This window comes from Durio zibethinus, chromosome 2 (assembly GCF_047325235.1).
Source record: "Durio zibethinus cultivar Kanyao isolate XHJ-2024 chromosome 2, ASM4732523v1, whole genome shotgun sequence".
Lineage (NCBI taxonomy): Eukaryota > Viridiplantae > Streptophyta > Magnoliopsida > Malvales > Malvaceae > Durio > Durio zibethinus.
Window position 1 is genome coordinate 7,697,563 of NC_143163.1, and position 19,288 is coordinate 7,716,850.

General features: G+C 31.9%; 1 protein-coding gene and 1 pseudogene across 2 annotated transcripts; both read right to left on the minus strand.

Annotated features, from left to right (window-relative positions):
* Window positions 1–1,476: 1,476 nt before the first annotated feature.
* Window positions 1,477–8,931, minus strand: LOC111309180 (sphingoid long-chain bases kinase 1-like). Its single transcript, XM_022908126.2, has 9 exons — window positions 8,807–8,931; window positions 8,000–8,675; window positions 7,512–7,883; window positions 6,389–6,482; window positions 6,247–6,284; window positions 4,680–4,826; window positions 4,251–4,350; window positions 2,294–3,231; window positions 1,477–1,944 (listed from the first exon to the last, which is right to left on the minus strand). Exons 2-9 carry the CDS (start codon window positions 8,468–8,470, stop codon window positions 1,795–1,797), a joined length of 2,310 nt encoding a protein of 769 aa, XP_022763861.2. The 5' UTR covers window positions 8,471–8,675; window positions 8,807–8,931; the 3' UTR covers window positions 1,477–1,794.
* A 4,041-nt stretch (window positions 8,932–12,972) lies between these two features.
* On the minus strand, window positions 12,973–17,158 carry LOC111308088 (light-mediated development protein DET1-like; annotated as a pseudogene). The gene is made up of 10 exons (XR_016332148.1): window positions 16,692–17,158; window positions 16,175–16,421; window positions 15,262–15,440; window positions 14,987–15,059; window positions 14,765–14,823; window positions 14,461–14,539; window positions 14,215–14,379; window positions 13,912–14,007; window positions 13,574–13,807; window positions 12,973–13,310 (listed from the first exon to the last, which is right to left on the minus strand). The product of XR_016332148.1 is annotated as a light-mediated development protein DET1-like (transcript).
* Window positions 17,159–19,288: the final 2,130 nt, after the last annotated feature.

A 19,288-nucleotide genomic window follows, 5' to 3' on the forward strand; every position in this document is an offset into this window, starting at 1 on the left:
GTTGAAACTTTCAATTTTTTCGTTTTTTGGTTGAGACTTGCTTATTTGCTTGTATACAAATTTTAGGTTTTGTATTTTTTTAAGAACGAAATTTTTGCTATTAAAAATTATATAAGTATCAAACAAATAACTAATTTTTAAAGAAAACCATCAACAGAGCAAATAGCTCAAAAGAAACTTAAAAACAAACCCAAAAGCCACAGAAAAATCCAAATCCACCTTGAATTATCTACACCCAATGAACCCACAAATCAACATAATAGTCACAACAATTCATCGGCAAGAGATTTTTTTTTTTTTTTTATGATTTTGATTTGAATTTTTTTGATAATTTTTGAATTTTTAAAATGAAGACAAAAAAAAGAAAAGAAAGAAAGAGATTGATTGGCAGCATAGTGAACGATGAGTGATTCACAAACAATGAAATGGACGAGATTGGTGGAGTCTACGAGAATTTTTGAAAAAATAAAATAAAATAAATTATAAAATAATTAAGTATCAACTTTTAAACTTTAATAATCACTTTCAATTCATATCAAATTACAGAAAAATTTTATATAATTTATCCAGTATTAATATAATATTAAAATTTAAGATTATTTTTGATACATAAAATTATAATAAAATAAAATAAAATAATATTATAAATAATATTAAATTAAATAATATCATTTTATTTTATATTGATATATAAAAATTTAAAATTAAATAATTTATTAATTTATCCAAATTATTCTTCTTAAAAATTTATATAATTTAAATTATTAATAAAATTTTTAAAAATATAATTAAATATGTAAATTTAATCTCATAATTAAAAATAATCTTTTCTACTTAAAAAAATCGAATAATCTTATGCTAAGAAAGTATTAATCTTTTTTGCAATTGCTATCCTCTTTTTATAGATATAAATTTTATAAATATAAATCAAACATGATATAAAATAATTATCATTTTATCTTATTAATAATTTTATGCATCAAATATAACATAATGTTATTAAATAAAATAAATAATATGAAATGTGACATTTTACCTAGTTATCATTCAAGAACATAGTCCTTTAAAATACACACATAGCACCGACATGAAATTAAAGTGTCATTGAAAAAAAAAATACTACGTTTCCATTTTTCTTTTTCCTTTCTATTCTTTCACTATCTCTCCTCTTTGACAGACTTTTGAGGCCAAATATGCCACTCATAAAATGAGAAGACAAAATAAGCCACGTGTCCTGGTGTTACTGAATGTCAACCACATATATTTCTAAATGTTAATCTTGGAGTACCATATTGATGAAAGGATCACAATACAAACAACACATTGCACATTTTAAAAGCAAACGTATCACGTTAAAAAATCTAGGAAAGTACATGGACTAAAAATAACATTGAGAGAAATTAATCCTTTGTAAATATCTAAGAAGAGTTCTGAAGATGATCATGTAAAGAAATCTAAATGGTTAAAAAAAGGAAAAATAGAAAGATAAATTTTCAATATATTTAGAAGTTTGCACAGAAACAAACAAGAGAAAAGCGTATATATCACAGAGGAGTAAAAAATGTAAATAAACAAGTAACAGATACATAAACCCAAGAAAAAATTTACAGGAACTCTCATTGTATGTAATGGCACAAACGGGAAGGGGGTTAACATGAAAATATATATCAGAAGATATATTAGTTTTGTGTAAGGATACTCTGCATATTCCCAAGCCACGAGAACAGAAGAGAGCATTCGCATCCAAGATATGACAAAGAAATTTTCAAAAAAAATAAACAGATCTCTTGGTCATTATAAATGTCGGTCAGGGAAGCGACCAATTAGTCTGCACTGTTCGGGAAGCAAAGACGATACTACTTGTCCATTGAGGGGAAAAAACTCACCATCAATGCCACAACCATTATGCGTATGTTTCCCAGCCTTAATCTTGACCGATTTCACCTGCATTTCAATGCAAAGCTACAGTTATATGGTTTAAATCATGTGTAGATATTTATGCGTATAGGACCCAGTTCACTGATCCAACACAAAAATCTGCAAAACACCCATTCTATTCCAAAACAAATTGAAAGCATGAGGCAACTATCCTTATGTGAGAAACAGTGTACTAACTACAAAACACATGTTCAAACCAGCAAAATAATTGTTTCATCACATGCAGCTAATCCAGCTGCACTGATGATTTGTACAACAATCTTGAGCTTGGATGGAATTTATGGGCTCAACAATCAAGTTGTTATATTTGAAATATGAGATTGTTTATGGACTAAAGGAAAATTGATGTTCATACCTTGACATATTCAACATATGGCAGTGAAAGGTGTTTACCCATCTGTAGCAGCAAGAAAAATCTCATCAATCTCAGTCGCCCGCTCCCATGAACTAAGAGCATATCCACAGTGTTGTCATCATGTTCAGCTCTTGGAGCCACCACCTGAGAACTCTGCACAGTTCTGCATGCATGGTTGCACACAATGATGCCAAGAAATGGCCCCTTCGTTACAACCCATTTATCTTCAAATATTGGGACAACTTCCTTCTTTAGTCCTGACTCAACATCACCTGATGGCCCTGGTAACTCGATTGGATTTTCCACGTCCCAATTAGCCTCAGTGTCCCACTTTGGTTCAGCATCCCAAATTGGACCTGGATCAGACAATGTCGAAGATATATCCTCTCTATCATTTGTTGCAGCATTACCCCAAGAACATCTAGAAGGATCATGTGCTGCAGTCAATCCACTCCATCCTTTATCTGTCCTTGATTTTGATCTGGTCCTTGGCCAGTTTGGAGTCACTGACAGTGGTAACTGAGGATGAATAACTTCAGGCTCAGCTGTTACATTGCTTCTGCTAGACGACAGCCGTTTTGTCTTAGGATCAAGGCCTCGCACATACTCAGATGGTTCAGTGCTGGCATGAGTGCTACTACATGTATCCAGCTCACCTCCAGACATTCGGCTAGGAGTCATTATTGAATCGATACTAGATAAACTAGAGGCTCTAGGAATGCCATCTATGTTTGACCTCCTCATATTGTCTGTGTACAGGTCTGACATGTCAACTACTTCCCGATCAGTCGAGGTTTTACTTTCTCGATCCTCTTTTGCTGCAGGAAGGTACTCCACTTCATAGTTGTACTTTGGCAAACACAAAAACTTGAGGAACCCAGCAACAAAATATCGTAGAGGACCAAATCGTTTCTGATATTTCTCAGAAAGTTCTAAGACTGCAAAACATGAGAAAAAGATACAAGCATACAATTACCATTCCCACGCTAAGAGATAATAAAAGATGGGGAAATTATTTTATGCACACATCACTACATACACTCATAAAAGATTTTATTTCACTCAATCACTCTATACATAGAAAATCATGTATGCCTTCTTTGAATCTAATGTGCCTTAATAGTATTGACATTCATGGATCAGTCTATTGATTTAACCAAACTAAGAGATGAAAAAGCATACAGTAATATCATACAAAATTTGAAAACTAGTACCTTCATTCACCATCTTTTACCGGTCATTGAACTGATATTTAACTATTACTAATTAGACTTAGAATCAAGCATCATCATGATGATAATTGTTAATAATAAAAGATCTAAGCTAAACAGATACTAGAATGCAAATTCACTGTATATGGAAACATCTGACATAAGTAAATAAGAATGAAACTTTTCTAGTTCAGGATTACAGATAATAGTAAAGGTGTACCAGGTGCTCAAACTTAAATAGGCAACTTGAAACCAAAAGATTTAAACAAAAGATGCAAATGATAATCGATGGCTAGTCTAGGAGTAAATCTAACACGTGATTTCAATTATAGACACAAACTTATGACGATGGGAAAGCAAAGATGGGATACGGAAGATAACTTTTTCTTGATTCAGGGAAATGGGAAACAAGTGAAAGGGAAAACCAGTCACCCTTATAAGTGACTATTCACATGTGTGCAACATACGTGAGGATGAATGCTCAAATCATTCTGAAAGGACAGTCACAGTCAACAAGTGTAACGCACACTCGAAATTCAGCTACCATAGCAAGTATTAATTTGACCACACGTTGAGATGGCAAGGTATGCTAGATTGAAGCTTCAGAAAAGCATACATAGTCCACATTTCAAAGAAACGAAAAAAACAAAAAGATAATTGTAAGAAGAGAACAGATGCTGATTGAATATAGAAACCAACAGACTTCTACTGTATTAGCCAGGATAGATCATGCTACCAGTGCATACCATCACTAACAAAACCATAATAGGAGACTGTCATCCCAAAGTGAATAACACCAGTCTGAATCCACTCAACAGCAAAAACATCTGTAGCGGTAAGACCTCCCTGAAACCAACAAGAGAACCTAAATTGTAGGCAACAAAAAGACCAGTAGGAATTCAATATATCTACAACAAGAAACATGTGGTATTCTTAACACTCTTTTCCTTATTGCGCCAGTTATTAAAAAGAGCAAGTTTCCACCAATAGAAAAGCAACAGCATGAAGACATTTCTCCCAAAACTTTCACAGCAATGTGTTAGGGTCATCAAGGTGTTGTTAAACAATTTCATACCCATGTTTCAAAATGGTTTTGAAAATCAATCCATAAAGGGAGAAACAGAATAACCAGCAAGCAAAGCAAATCTCATCTTGAATTTACTAAGCAGCATTACCTTTACAATAGAAATCGCAGCAGAGACTGGATCTCTAACTCCAAGAACTGTCCAAACCAGTGAATTATCTGAACCTGCCGGTATAATTCCAATGGGTATAGAAATTCCTTCTTTCTGATTGTCCCTACTAAGCAGACCATTTAGAACCTACAAATTTACCAGCATGAAGTAACTAGCTTAATAATAAAACAGAAATACCAACAGAATACCTAAGAGAACACAACCCCATCCACAGAACAAGGGAGCTTTATATTCTATTACGATGCTTTCAACAAAGCAATTGAGTCACTATCCGGTACCATAAAATCCTCACACCAGTCCCCTACAACGAAGATGGAAAATCTGATGGTTTATGCGCTTAACAATGAACTTATCTGAGGCTGATAATAAACTAAAATCAGAATCCTGTATGATAAGTTGGACTCAACTAAATAAATGGTCAAAACTTTAGTGGAGGGGAGGAAAAGAAACATCAAGCAGGCAGTACAAATTTGTACAACGTTTCCAGATGATTTCTTGTAACTATTATAAAAGCATGAACAAGGAAGATGTTTCTTATTCAAAGAGATGCGAGAGACACTCTAGAGCATTACATGATCACAAAGCACTATCAAGTTCAAAAACAAACTTCAAAGGATGAATTAAAATTATGTGTGCTTCATGTTATAGAAAGTTGACTATTTATGGCATGAACAAAAGAACACCAAGGGGAAAATTAAAATTGACATCAGACACAGCAATGAAAAAGGATATAATAGACAATAACATAACATAAAATTCGACTTTGCCCAATCCTAGCAACCATAAAAGAATCTATGTAGCCAATCCCTATTGCAGGGATAAGAATTGCAACAAACAATTTCAAAAGTTGAGTGCTGTTAAGAGATAACCAATTTCCAAATTTTGGCTGATGAAAGCTCAAAATAGATAAAACTCTGTACCATGTTGAGGATCAGGAAAAACTTCATTGGATACAGATACAGCCTCAATTGAGAATCAGTCCTCTCTACATTCAGAGGACAAGTATATATATCAGCCAAGACCTTCAATAAGCATATTAATTTGAAAACCAAAGATGATTTATGTTTAAATATCAGAAATCATTCTATAAGATGCATACCATAGAAAACAGTGCAGTATTCTTCCTTTACAATGTCAAGTTAGATATAATTCCATGTTGATTTCGACTCCAAAATCTTTAATACCATAAATAAGTAAGCTGGATGAGTATACTTGCATAATTAGTAAACGGTAACTATAATGCACTTATAGGAAACATAGTTATTAATCCTTCCCTAAAATTATGTCTCAATCCTATCACAAACAGAAGGTTATTAAAGGCCAGTCCCTAAAAAAATTAATCCAGGAATCACACAACGACACAACAGAATACCAATTGCCTTCGAAAGTTTATGAGTAATTTAACTTGTCAATGTAGCTCAATAATACTGATGGTGTTGAAATGGGTAGAAAAAAATAAAACTAAAACACATGGATTGAAAGATTCTCTGGAAAAATTAATAATAGGAAACAATATGAGAATTTAATTAAAGTTGAAATGGCTAACCTCGTTAATAATCCCATCGCCGCCAACGCATATTATTCCTGAAAGGAAGTAGAATGATTTAAATTCATATTAATGGAGAAGATGATGACAGTCAGCAAAGAAATAAGCAAAGCTAGAATAAGTAATGGTCAAGTATTACTACCATCAGGGCAAGTGCTGATATCAACAGTAGATGCCAGCTTTTTAGCATGGCCAGCAGATGCTGTTTTGACTACCTCCAATTTAAACCCTGCAAGCTGTCACAGTTTGCATATAAAATGTGAAACTCAATACAGCACAAACTCTAAAATAGCTTTTTCTTGACAATAATACAAAAATATCACAGCAGAGATCTTACAACAAATGAAAGAAGCAAGAAGTTATAGAAAAAAGAAAATAAAGCATACAACAAAACAAAAAATCACTATCCAAAAAAATGTACTATTCAATCATTTAATAGAAACAAATCAGTAAATTATGCATTATTTAGAACATGACGCTTAATGCCTTTCTATATTTTACTTCAATGATATCTATCCTTAATTATTAGGAAATCCTAACAATTAATGTCTGCCAAACATGTGTCTTAGAATTAAAGGACCCAATCACATGCAATGCCAAACATGCAGAGGATCCATGATATTCAGCAGCAAACAACACGCAAAAAAAAAACCCACTAAACTTATTCAATTTTTATCCAGACTTGCTCAAAGGCTATACATTGATACATGGTTTTGCCATGATCTTCACAAGTTTTTTCATTTTGATAAGAATGTCATAATAATATATTCAACCTTCTATAACTGTTGCAAAGAATCCTAATGCACCTTCATTTCAAAAAAATCCAATTTATCCTAACCACACTTTTTCCCATACAAGTATTCCCAAACAGTCAAATCAGGGCATATTCATGGCTTGTAGCAGTTATGTGGAAGTACTAATATTAAGTTCTTAAAAATTAATTTGAACCAAGCACCTACAAGATTTAGATGAATCCAAAGGAAAGTTAAATCTAGCAGCTTTGCTTCCATGAGCAGGAAATAAGAGCCTACAACGCACAATCATAGTATACAGAAACATCAATGCAAGTTCACATAAGAGAATAAATACACTAAGGATTTTATTCATTTATGGGTGACTATGGTGGAGAGGAAGAGAACTACAAAGAAACAACAGCAATTATGATCATGGACAACCTATTCCAATCTATCAAATCCATAAATAATGTTGAACAGTTAGAACTAGAATCTATACAAATTAGTAAAGATAAAAGATAAAGTACATACCTTAAATATTGGTTCAACAATGCCATGGAAAACTTTACTGGAACGACCCCGACCTGACCTTGGATTCAATATAACAAGCATTTTCGGTGGATTCTTGCACCTGAACACTAGCTCAGGAGGAGCATCCATCGGAAACAATTCAGACGAAGCTTGCTTTTTTGAAGAAACTAAGGGGTGAGGCAAACAATTGATGAAACATTGCTGATCTGCAAACCCACCAACCCATTGAACTGCCTCTTCTACACTAGAAGCCAAGAAACGAAAATCCTTTTGACTTCTCTTCGGTTTAATAAAACACGAAAGGCCACAAGAACCCTTCTTGAAAGGGTAAGAATGCACGGTGAAATGTCTAACACCAACATTATAGGATACCTGTCAAGATAAAGAAATGGAATAGACTGATTGCAAACCGCAAAAAAAAAAAATCCAAAAACCAGAAACAAATACTTATTCATTGCAAGGGTCTATTTCAAAGATTAAATGTTTACCGAGATGACATCATCCAGAGGCAAGACATGCGAACCCCAAACCAACGCTTTACTAGTGAGTTTAGCAGCAACAGCTTCTTGCTTGGCAATATCAGTAGAAGAATTCCGCTCTACATCGGCGGAATTAGTATTAGTTGGGACATTCTTTCTCTTATCCCAAATGAGCTTACCTGAGAAAACCACATAACCAAGTAAATCAGATTTTTCATCCCCTCCTCCCATATCGATTCGATGGTCTTCCCTCTTGGATTTATGAGTCTGATCAGCCGTGACAGGGGCTTCACCGCGTTGGGATGAAGCCTTAAGCATCTTAGTACGTTTCTCCGGGAACACAATTGGGGAAGAGTGGGTTGCTATTTGGGAGCACAAGCTTAGCCGCCTCAACGACTGCTGAGACTGCGGCGGCGACGACACTCTCACTGACGGACTAGTGCTACTTCTCGATAGACTCCCACCCTTCTGCATATCCATTCACGCACTTCTGCTCCGTAATTGTAACCACCAAATTTCACAACCACGGAGAATAAATAAACAGATGGAGACAAACAAAGCAAAATCTTTGTTTTTTTTCTTATAGTCTCGCGCCAGCTGTAGTAGAAGACCCGGAGATTATGATGATGTTGGTACCTCGAATTGCTATGAGAGGCCTCCCCACCGCGCGAATCGTAGGATTAATCTGGCAGATCAGCTCACGATTTTCAAATTTTAGTTAAAAAATTACTTTTAATTGAAATTTGTGAATAATTTGGAGAGTCGAAAGGGTTTAAAAGAAACGGAAATCGAAATTGGAATGAAATTGAAACTCACCTGAAAAGGAAGGAGGCGGCGGATCGACTGGCTGCCGGGAATGAGTTAGGTTGAGATAAGTGGATTCGTTGATTGAAACCTAAGGTGAAGGTCTCAGCCTTTTCGGGCTCATTTCACATTTTGTCAAGGAAGAAATATGAGCCCACCGTTTTTTTTTTCTTTTATCTTATTCAACCACCATTTGTAAAACAATAATAATAATAATAATTCAATTGCTTTTTGCTAAATGGCGTAATAAAGAAAGAATAATGATGCGTTTGTAAGTTTTTAACGGGGTTTGTAAATGATACATTAGTATTCACAAATTATTCGAATTTGATTTAAAAAAAATTTCAATTCGGTTCGATTATTATCGAGTTGAACTCGAGTTCGAATAGTTCGACTTATCGATCGAACCGAATTTGAGTATTTTTATATTTGATTCGAGTAACTCGCGAGTCAAATAGAGTTTTTATATTTAAATATATTTTTATTATTTTTAATTAATAAAATATTTCGAGTTCAAGTTCGAGTATAAATAATGAAACTCTTGTCGAATATACAAATCGAGTTTATTTTTACATATTAATCGAGCTTAATCGAACGAGCTGGAGTAGCTCGAATTCTATCACGAATCGAGCTCGAACTTAAAAAATAAAACTCGATCGAATTCGAGTTAAATATCGAACCTCAAATTATGAGTCAAGCTCAAACTTTTCATTATTCGATTCGGCTCGACTCGGATTACACCTATGATTCTACACTTTTTTTTTTTTTTCAAGCTATTCTATAATTAATATACCGAAAATGAGTAAAAATGAGTACATAAATTCTCAACAAAGAGTAGTAAATCCCCAATGCCTAACGAAATGGCCTTTGACGAACCCATGGGCTCCTGTTGACTCTTTTGGTTGAGTGGACCGTGGAGAAAGAATTGGCATATACAAAACGAGCAAGAATTTCTTTTTTTTTTTTCTTTAAATCAAACTTAATTTAAACTCATCTTTAAGAAATAAAAAAAAAAACCCCGGCTTTGTATGGCCCATTTAGATCAGCTTAAGTTGGATTAAAAGTTTAATCGTTTTATAAATTTTAAGTGCTCGAAATTGTTGGTTGATTCTTAAAAAAGACTTTTGCGATTGTCTAAGTACTCTCACAGATTTTCTTGCTTCATACTTTCAGCAAGAAAGAGAATACAGAAGCAAACTTGATAATTTGTTGAGTTAAAAGTACTTATATTTGCATGAAAGGTAAAAATAAACTATCATAAGATCAAAATGCTTGAAAATTAAAGTGATTGTGGTTTCTAAAACTCATTTTCTAAAACTCATTTTACATCTTTGAAATTCGTATTAATATATATATATATATATATAAATCTAGAAAGTTTTTAAGCTAACTGCTGCTCATTAACTTCGACGTTTTTGATGTGCTCAATAAAATGGGTGAAAATTGCTCCACCTGCTACTATCTACTCCATGTAACTGTCGGTTAAATTTCAGCTTTAACCGCTCTAGATTCTTTTACCTTTAAACCAAAATACTCTCTATCTAAAACTGATAAGTGTTTCAAATGAAGGTTATAATATTTCCATCATTTGCTGAAATTTCTCCTGTATTAATCTCACTCAACAGCATTTCAATATGTCATATATTCATTTTGACTTAATTCTCCTCAACCCCTTGATATTAGCCTTTTTATCTTTGTATTGAATTTCATCAAGCACAAAACATAAATGCTATATTTTCTCTAACAAAGCTGAGTGGTTTTATTTTTAAATGGGTATAAACAAATAAAATGTTTTATCAAATAATTCATGACAATATTTAATTTTTGTTTGTTTATATTTATTTATTAAATTTAATAAATAATCACGAATAATATTTTAAACTTTATTAATTAAATAAATAGATCATGAATATAACAAAACTTGTTTATTGTTCAATTTATTTATAATGTAAAAATATAAATTAAAAAAATGTTCGGTAAACAATTCTTGAATATATTTGATTTATTTATTTATTTATTAAATTTAATAAATTATTATAAATAATATTTTAAGATTGATTAATTAAATGAATAAATCATCAACATAATAAAATTAGTTCATGTTAGATTTGTATATACTTATGGATTATTTGAACTCTTACGGACTGAATTTAATTCATAAAGAAGTGGACTCCTTGTTTTTATTACTTGATCCGGGATCAGAAAAGCCATTTTTCATACTTAATTAATTAGATTTCAACCCAATTAATTTCCTTATTCTATTGCATAAAAAATATTAGATACATTATAGTTGAGCTTTAATTAATTAATTAATTAATGAAGCAGTAATTCTTTTAATTGACTTAATTACTTATTTTATAGGCTAAACCCAATTGACCCATTGACCCATTTTGTGGATTGTTTTGGATGTGAACAAGATTGTCGTATTGTTTGTGAACTTTGATAATTATTGGATGTAACCAGAATAGAGATAATTAAATTGACCAATAAAATGTTAAAGATAAGCATCATTCAACAAATTCGCTAAATAATTTATTTTAAATCATAAAAACTTCATCATTTATTTACCTTCTAAATATGCATGTGGGGTAAGTAAAAGATAAGGTTTAGATAAAAACCCAACCAATCAATCAAATTTCAGTATTTACCTCCGTTATTCAATCAGTGCATAAAGTTTACTCAATTCTTAGGAAAGCACTTCACACCTCGATCCAAAGTCATTATATTTAAAGATGTAAATGATACATTTATATTTATAAATTATTTAAATTCGATTAAAAAAAATTTAAATTCGATTCAATTATTATTGAGTCGAATTTAAACTCAAATAATTCGATTTATCGAACAAATCAAATTTAAACATTTTAATAATTAATTAAATACTCGCGAGCTTATTCTAATTTTTTTTTTTAATATATATTTTATTAATTTAATTACATTTTTACCCTTAAAATACAAAAAACTTAAAACTAAAACCTAAAATCTATTCTTTTCCTCTTTCACTCTCAGCATTTCCTCTCTCCAAAATGGCGCTACCTCTTAACTCATTACCCCTCCTCAAATAATGCTTCCTCTTTCACTTTCTCACCCGCTCTTCTTTTGCTTTCTCTAAATCTCCCTTATCATCTTTTTATTCCAACTCTTGCAAGAAAAACCCTTCTATTACAAACTATGCTTAGAAGTTTGATGATAACTTGTAAGAAGTAAAGACACAAATCAATCACCTGTGCTAAGTCAAAATCCTAGTAGGAATGACCATCTTTTCCAGCATCTCTAATATTTGCTTTTTTTCCCTAGCTTTTTGATTTGTTTTCTGGGTGTTTATAGTATTTATAGTTTTTTTTTTTTTTTGGGTATTTGTAGTATTTGAATCTAATTGTTAAATTGTTGATATTATTTTACGATTGGATGGTTATGTAAAAAGATGACATGTGATTTGATTTTTATTGTTTTTATTGTTTTGAATTTTTATGCTTTTATTTTTTATATATTTGAAATGATTCATAAAAGATTTTGTGAATTTTGTTTTGTTATTCTTATTTTTGTTCTGTGTAGAATAAATAAATTATAAATTTTTTAATATGATTCGAGTCGAGCGGAGCGAGTTCGAGTTTAACTCGAATTTTTTATCGGGTTAAATTCAAACTTGAAAAATAAAACTCGAGCGAATTCGAGTCGAGCTTCAAACTTTTATTTTTAAATCAAGCTCGAGCTCGAGCATTGCAATATACTGACTTCGATTACACTTTTACACTGAAATCCTAGTAGAAGCCATGCTTTTTTTTTTTCTTTTAAAAATCTATAATTTGTGCATATATATATATATATATATGTGTATATATGAATTATAATTCTATTAATTAATATAGTATGCGTCTCTAAAATAATTAACTTTAAATAATAACATGTGATAAATTAAACTCTAAATCACTAGACTCCACCAACAGACATGTTATTGTTGTCATGCATTAAATTTTTTTTTTTTGGGTACAGTTTAAGTGAGAGAAAGCTTTCTTAGTCCAGGACCAGGATAGACTGCATTTTTAAGAGGTGATTTATATTGGAGTTACAGATCATCCATCAAAGGAAACTTGCGACAACGAGATTCAAATCTTGACCTTGCAAATGAAACATTCGATCCTTACCAACTCATCCAACCTCATTGGCACATTTAATCATTTACTGTAAGGTGTGTTTACCATTAATTTAGAGATGAGAAGATAAGAAAAACATACATTTTACATTTTGGGCTATAACATTTATAATAATGGATGAACTATCAGCTGTCTATCTAAGTATCAAGATATACACATCTAACTACAAAACTATCTCAAGGCTTTTGAAAAAGGGAGAGTGACCATCACAAGAAATAATTATTATCTCCGAAAGTGAATATTCACAACCGATGGTGGCAAGAACAAAGTTTGCTGGATGGAGAGAGCAAGAGGCAAAAAGGGATGGAACAAGAAATGTGAAATCTTTTTGCTCCGACCATCTGTGCTACTGAATTCAGGACCTAAAGAAAAGGCTGAACCATTAATATTTTGATACTATACACCTAAGATTTTTAATTGTCATGAGGGGGGAAAAGAAAGCAAAAGGATTGCCATAGACTGATCAATTATCATGGCTTAAATTACAAGTGCTTAATTAAGCCATATATGGCGGATTTAGGACTCTGATATAATTATGAAAAAAGTTGGAAAGACCCTTTGCTTCTGAGAAGTTAAAGGCAACACCGACTTTGCTTAAACATATAACACAAGGAAAAGGTATTACCTGGCTTTATCTTAAACTTGAGAATGTTTGGATGCCTCCTAGAAATGAACCTGATAGGATGATCCATTGACTGTCTATGCCAGTCAGTTGTAGAGATTAGCTGCAACAACAGGCAAGAAAATAGTGAGGTTCTTGATAAACAGGATTCTAAGGGAAAGATAAACAATAAGAAGAAGAAAAGCAAACATACAACAAAGAAAGAGAAATTATGGCCAACATATATATGACACATGCCTGTAAGGACATAAAGGCACCTGGTCATCATAAAAATAATAAATTAAAATAAAATGAGGTAGAAAACAGGGGAATAGGTGACACTAGCAGGCCGTGAATCAAACCTTCTCGTCAAAGCACAAGAGAGACTGATCAAAGTAGGGAGAAGGACTCAATGATTGACAATTGAAAGGCAAAGAGGACAACATTTTCTTTACAAACTGCAGAAGAGTCATCAGGCAGCTAGACAATATATATAACTGAAGATAGAAGACTTAAATACCATCTTATAAATGATATTCAGCGATACAATTATCATGCTTTGCAGAACCCTATCAAGGAAAAATATCCAAAGAGTATTCCAGAAAACATACCAGAAAATTATAAAACAGTAGACCAGTAACAACTTCCAATAAAAAAATTCACACCTATGAGAAGCTGGTGGCTTTATTCTTCATGCACTTTAATTGTTCAAGAGCATGAACATTATTTGAGTGAGAAGATATCAAATTCACATACAACGAATTTAGCGATGTTGCATGGAAATGGTCATGGAATTGCTCAAAGAGAAGGGAAAGCTCATCTGCTGCATTCTGAAAGATGTAATAGATCATGTGATTGTCAGAGAGTTCAACAAATAAGACAACACAAACAAAATATCCATTATATAATACCTGATAGAATGCAACAATTTCAGTTGTCTCCATATTATATACAGCAAAGAATGCAGGATGTTGGTCAGTGTTTCGTGATGCCTGAAATTTTCAAGTCAACAAATCATAATGTATTTCAAATAAATATTTCTACATAAGCACAGCAAGTATTCCAGTGGAGAAAGAGTTGTCGAGGGTTTTATGATAAAGAAATATGAATTTTAAAACTTTTTCATGAAGCCACAGTGATCTATTTCCTCATATATCTCAGGCCTATTATTATTATTATTATTATTATTATTACAGGCAAAAGCAAGAAAACCTCATCCCCTCATCAACACTACCAAACTTGAAAAGCAGATGATGCCGGTCCAAGAATTGTACCTATCCAAAAGTTGTGCATAAATTTGTTACACATTTGTCAACAATTATAATAAGACTTGCATTATCTTATATTGAAGGACAAAACAGAATATACAAGTGATCTCATTTGACTCATGGAAAACAGCAGCACAAATGTGTAGAACATAAGAAATTAAAATTCTACCTTCCAGATCATCAAGTCAACATAGTCCTGGAAACGGAAAAAGAACTTCTTTTTCAGGCATTGGACCCTTTGATATAGCAAGGGAACATTGCAATTAAATTTCTAAAGTTACAAGAGATAAAACTATTTCTGAAGCACCTCACAAAGCTCATTGGAGCTACTGATAATTTTAAGTGATGTGAAAACAAAAGTAACTTTGAAAAAATATAATTTAATATGAGCAACATGAAACAGAGAATTATTTTGAGGCCCAGAAAGTCAAATTACTAACCTGGGTTTGATCTGTTTCTTCGCTCCATATTTCTTGGAATACGAATGAAAGTAAGCATTGTTTGATACCAATAAGAAAAGAATTGTTTGAATTAGGCTGTTCATGATGTATACCATTATCAACAAGGTCTCCACGATTGCCTGACAACCGATGTATTTAACTTTTGTCAGAAGTTGTGAAGTTCTATCATCAATGGTTAGATTGTTAGTTCAGACATCACACTTTAAACATGGTGAAAAATAGTTAGCTTCTCAGGTTTAATAATTAAAATGATAAACATTATGAATTATGATCATTCAATGGCTACTGGAAATTATGATATTTAGAAGATGAGGTCAATTGGGCATTCTCCTCCATCAGATCATGAAATTGCTTTGCTTGTTTATTTTTCAGATTTATTTTATGTAACAGATAATATATGATACACATAGTAGATTTATAGAAAAAAGGAAAACGACAACCAAATTTGCCTAAGCAAAATTTTCATTATATGTTACATTCGGTGCTTAAAAAGAAAACATAGAAATATGAACACTGCAACACATTTGCATGCAGGTTTTCATTATGTCTGTTTTCTCCTTTTAGGGGTTCTAATAAGTGAACATTTTAGATCTATTAATTGTAATGTTAACCTCAAAAAATCAAACAAATCCTAAGGGGTGATCAAGAAAAACATTATGGGCAGAGATGCATGGTTTTGAGAAAGCTTCTCAATCAAACACATTTATGTTCAAAAGATTTACAAACAGGAAATTGACCCTACATTGAAAAATTTTAAGGACTAACAGGAAGTCAAGTAACTGAAAACCAAAAATTTTTATTTACTACTAAGTAATAACAGTTGAAGTGGAATTCACTGATGCCTAACCTAATCTGTGCGATATTTGCAGAACACAATAAAAGTCAGATAAAAAAACATAAAAGCAATAGCATCTTGCCTGATAACTGGAATTTATAAAAAGCTCATCATCTTCACGACAATATGCACCAATAGCTCGCACATCAAGGTTACCAGAGTCCCTGATTTGAAGAAAGTGTATCATTTGATAACGAAGCGACAAAACTGCCAGCAAATCGTCATACAAGAAGACACCCATGTTATGGGCCAAATTGACACAATCATTGTGAAATACCTTCTCATCTAGTATAACCCCATCTTCCAACCTAATTGTATTACAAAAGAATCAGAACAGAACTTCATAGCATTAACAAAAAGATTTTTGCCTGAGAACCTGTAAATTTCCCAACAGAACAATACTAATTCTTTTTGGGAAATATTAACAACAGCCGATCAGCATAATCAATGCAACGTTCCTTCTGAATTTGGCAAGAATTTTGCATGAAAGAGCTAACCAGTAGGCAGTATCCATATACAAAACCCTTTACTATAGGTTTTTTATTTAAAAAGAATGAAAGCCGGTTCGGTACACACACCTCAAGAGGTGAAACGTAATTTCTTCAATAGATGGGATGCCTTGGATAGCACCATCCACAGCAGGTGCATCTTGAATTTGAGATGTGGGAGTAGCAAATATTCCAAATTGGTTACTCTCCATGTAGAGAAAGAAGTCTTTACATGTATGCTCATTGCAGGAAGCAAGTGATCTAACATATAACTGTTTGAAGAAACTCTCAAACCCCTTCGCCTTGGAAGGAAGTTCATGACTATTATCACAATCTTCTTCTCTGCATGAAAATGAAAGCCATGCTGGTCTATAAACAATCAGATCCTGATGGTTCCTACTGAAACTTATAAAGTATTGACCAACATCCGTGAATTTGCCAAATGAATGGTCTGGACATTTGACGTCATATATTGTAAAACTCGGAACTAAATTCTCGTAAAATCTTCTAGCACAATGAACCTGTAATTTTTTAAGAAAAAAAGGGGTTGAGAGTAATTATCAAACAGGTGGAAGGCAAGAAAAAAAGGAAAGGAAAAGTATACTAGTTCCGGGTGCGAATTTGACTCTCGAAAATTCGGGAAGCGACATTGTTGGTTTTAAACATCACCTTCAAATGAATCCTGACAAATACTTAAACAACCATAAAACTTTCAGGAATTAGGAGTTCTTGAAAAAAATTTAAATGGAAAGTTATATATATATATATATATATATTTGGTTTTGTTTTGTTATTATGATAATATAGTAGAGTAATAAAATAAAATGCCTGGTGGCAAATGGGAGTTAGGGGAGCAAGGGCGTGAAGGCTGAAGAGTTAGTTTAACGTAGCCAATGGGAAGGCAGGGAGTACTGAGTCATGACTTATGAGAGGCTGAGGGAGAGTGCAGTAGGAACGTGTGGACCATGAGTGAAATAGAGATGCTGACAAAAATAAAATTCTGAATTTTTTAATACTTTAAATAAATTTTTATATTTTATTATAATTAAATAAATTTTTAATTTCATCTAAATAAATTCTTAATTTTTGATTTATAATAATTTCTTAATGTTTAATTTATATTTAAATAAAATTTTAATAAATTAATTTTTTATTTGAAATAAAATTTTAATTGATTTAATAAAACTTATTTAAACAAGCAACATCTCCGCGCGTTACTATGGGTACAAAATTTTTATTTATAATTAATAATATTTATGATGAATTTTATAAATCAATAAATATAATTCTATTTGTAATTTTTAATAAAAACAATTATTATTGAAAATTTATCACAATTATTAACTAATGTTTACATTTTATTTTCATAACTTATATAAAATTTCAAATTCATATCCATTATTTCAAATTTATCTTTACAAACATAATTAAAAAATTATAATAAATAATTAAAAAAATTAATACTAAAAAAAAAGAGTCAAATAAAGATGACAAGCGGACATCTCCATTTAGGAATGGTAAAAGGTAGGTTAAGGTGAGTTTGTGCTCATTTGACTTTAACTTAATATTAAGTTATTATTTTTCATACTTGGCCTAACCTAGCATATATATATATATGTATAATCCGTATTTGATTTGACTTAACAAAAAAAATAAATTCAATATATAACATTCATGAAAATATTTTTTTGGGTAAATTACATAAAACTACCTTATGGTTTGAGGTGTATTGAAAGTGACTCATGAGATTTAAAAGTTAACACTTAACTACCTGTAGGGTGTTGTTGGATTTTTTTGTTTTTGCTTAGGTGGTGTTTATGATTGATGGTGGTCAAATGGGTTTGTGGGAGAAGTTGGTGCTTGGTGCTTAAGTGGGTGTGTCGTAACGTCTAGATCCGGGGATCTATCGCTAGACATTGACTTTTAGGGAGTCGCCACCAATCTTTTTTGTCTAGGTGCGATTGGCCACCTAAGGAATCTGTCCTTTCAGGGAACACCTAAGTTTAAGGGTCCCTAAAAGAATAGGTTCAGGTCTGCTAACCAGAACAAGGTTCGGGAGTTCGGTTACGTGTGAGGAAGGTTATAGCACCCTCACAACGCCCATCAAAAGATGATACCAGCTTAAATTTGTGTTATCCAAAAGCCTTAAAATTTTACCAAGTAATTAATTATTGGAAATTATTCTCAATTGACTCTAATACTTTTAGCAAAAAATTGAGAAAATTCCCTCACCTCAAGAGTATGCAAGAAAAACTACTGTTTCACTTGCAGAGGCTCCGTCGTCGGATTATTTAAAGAAAAAAACAAAATCAAAATTAAGATAGAAAGGAAGGAAAGAATGATTTTTTTTTGTAGGGAAAATTGATACTTTCAACTTTTCCCCAAAAATATTTTTTGGAAATTTCGATTTTCAAGGAAAATTGATACTACTTTTCCTCAAAAACCATTTTTTTGAAAATTTATTTCTAAGGAAAATTGATACTTTCAACTTTTCCCCAAAAATATTTTTTTTGGAAATTTATTTTTCTTTTAAGGAAAATTGATACCTTCAACTTTTCCTCAAAATATTTTTTGGAAATTTATTTCTAAGGAAAATTGATACTTTCAACTTTTCCCTAAAAATTATTTTTGGAAATTTATTCTTAAGGAAAATTGATACTTTCAACTTTTCCCTAAAAATTTTTTTT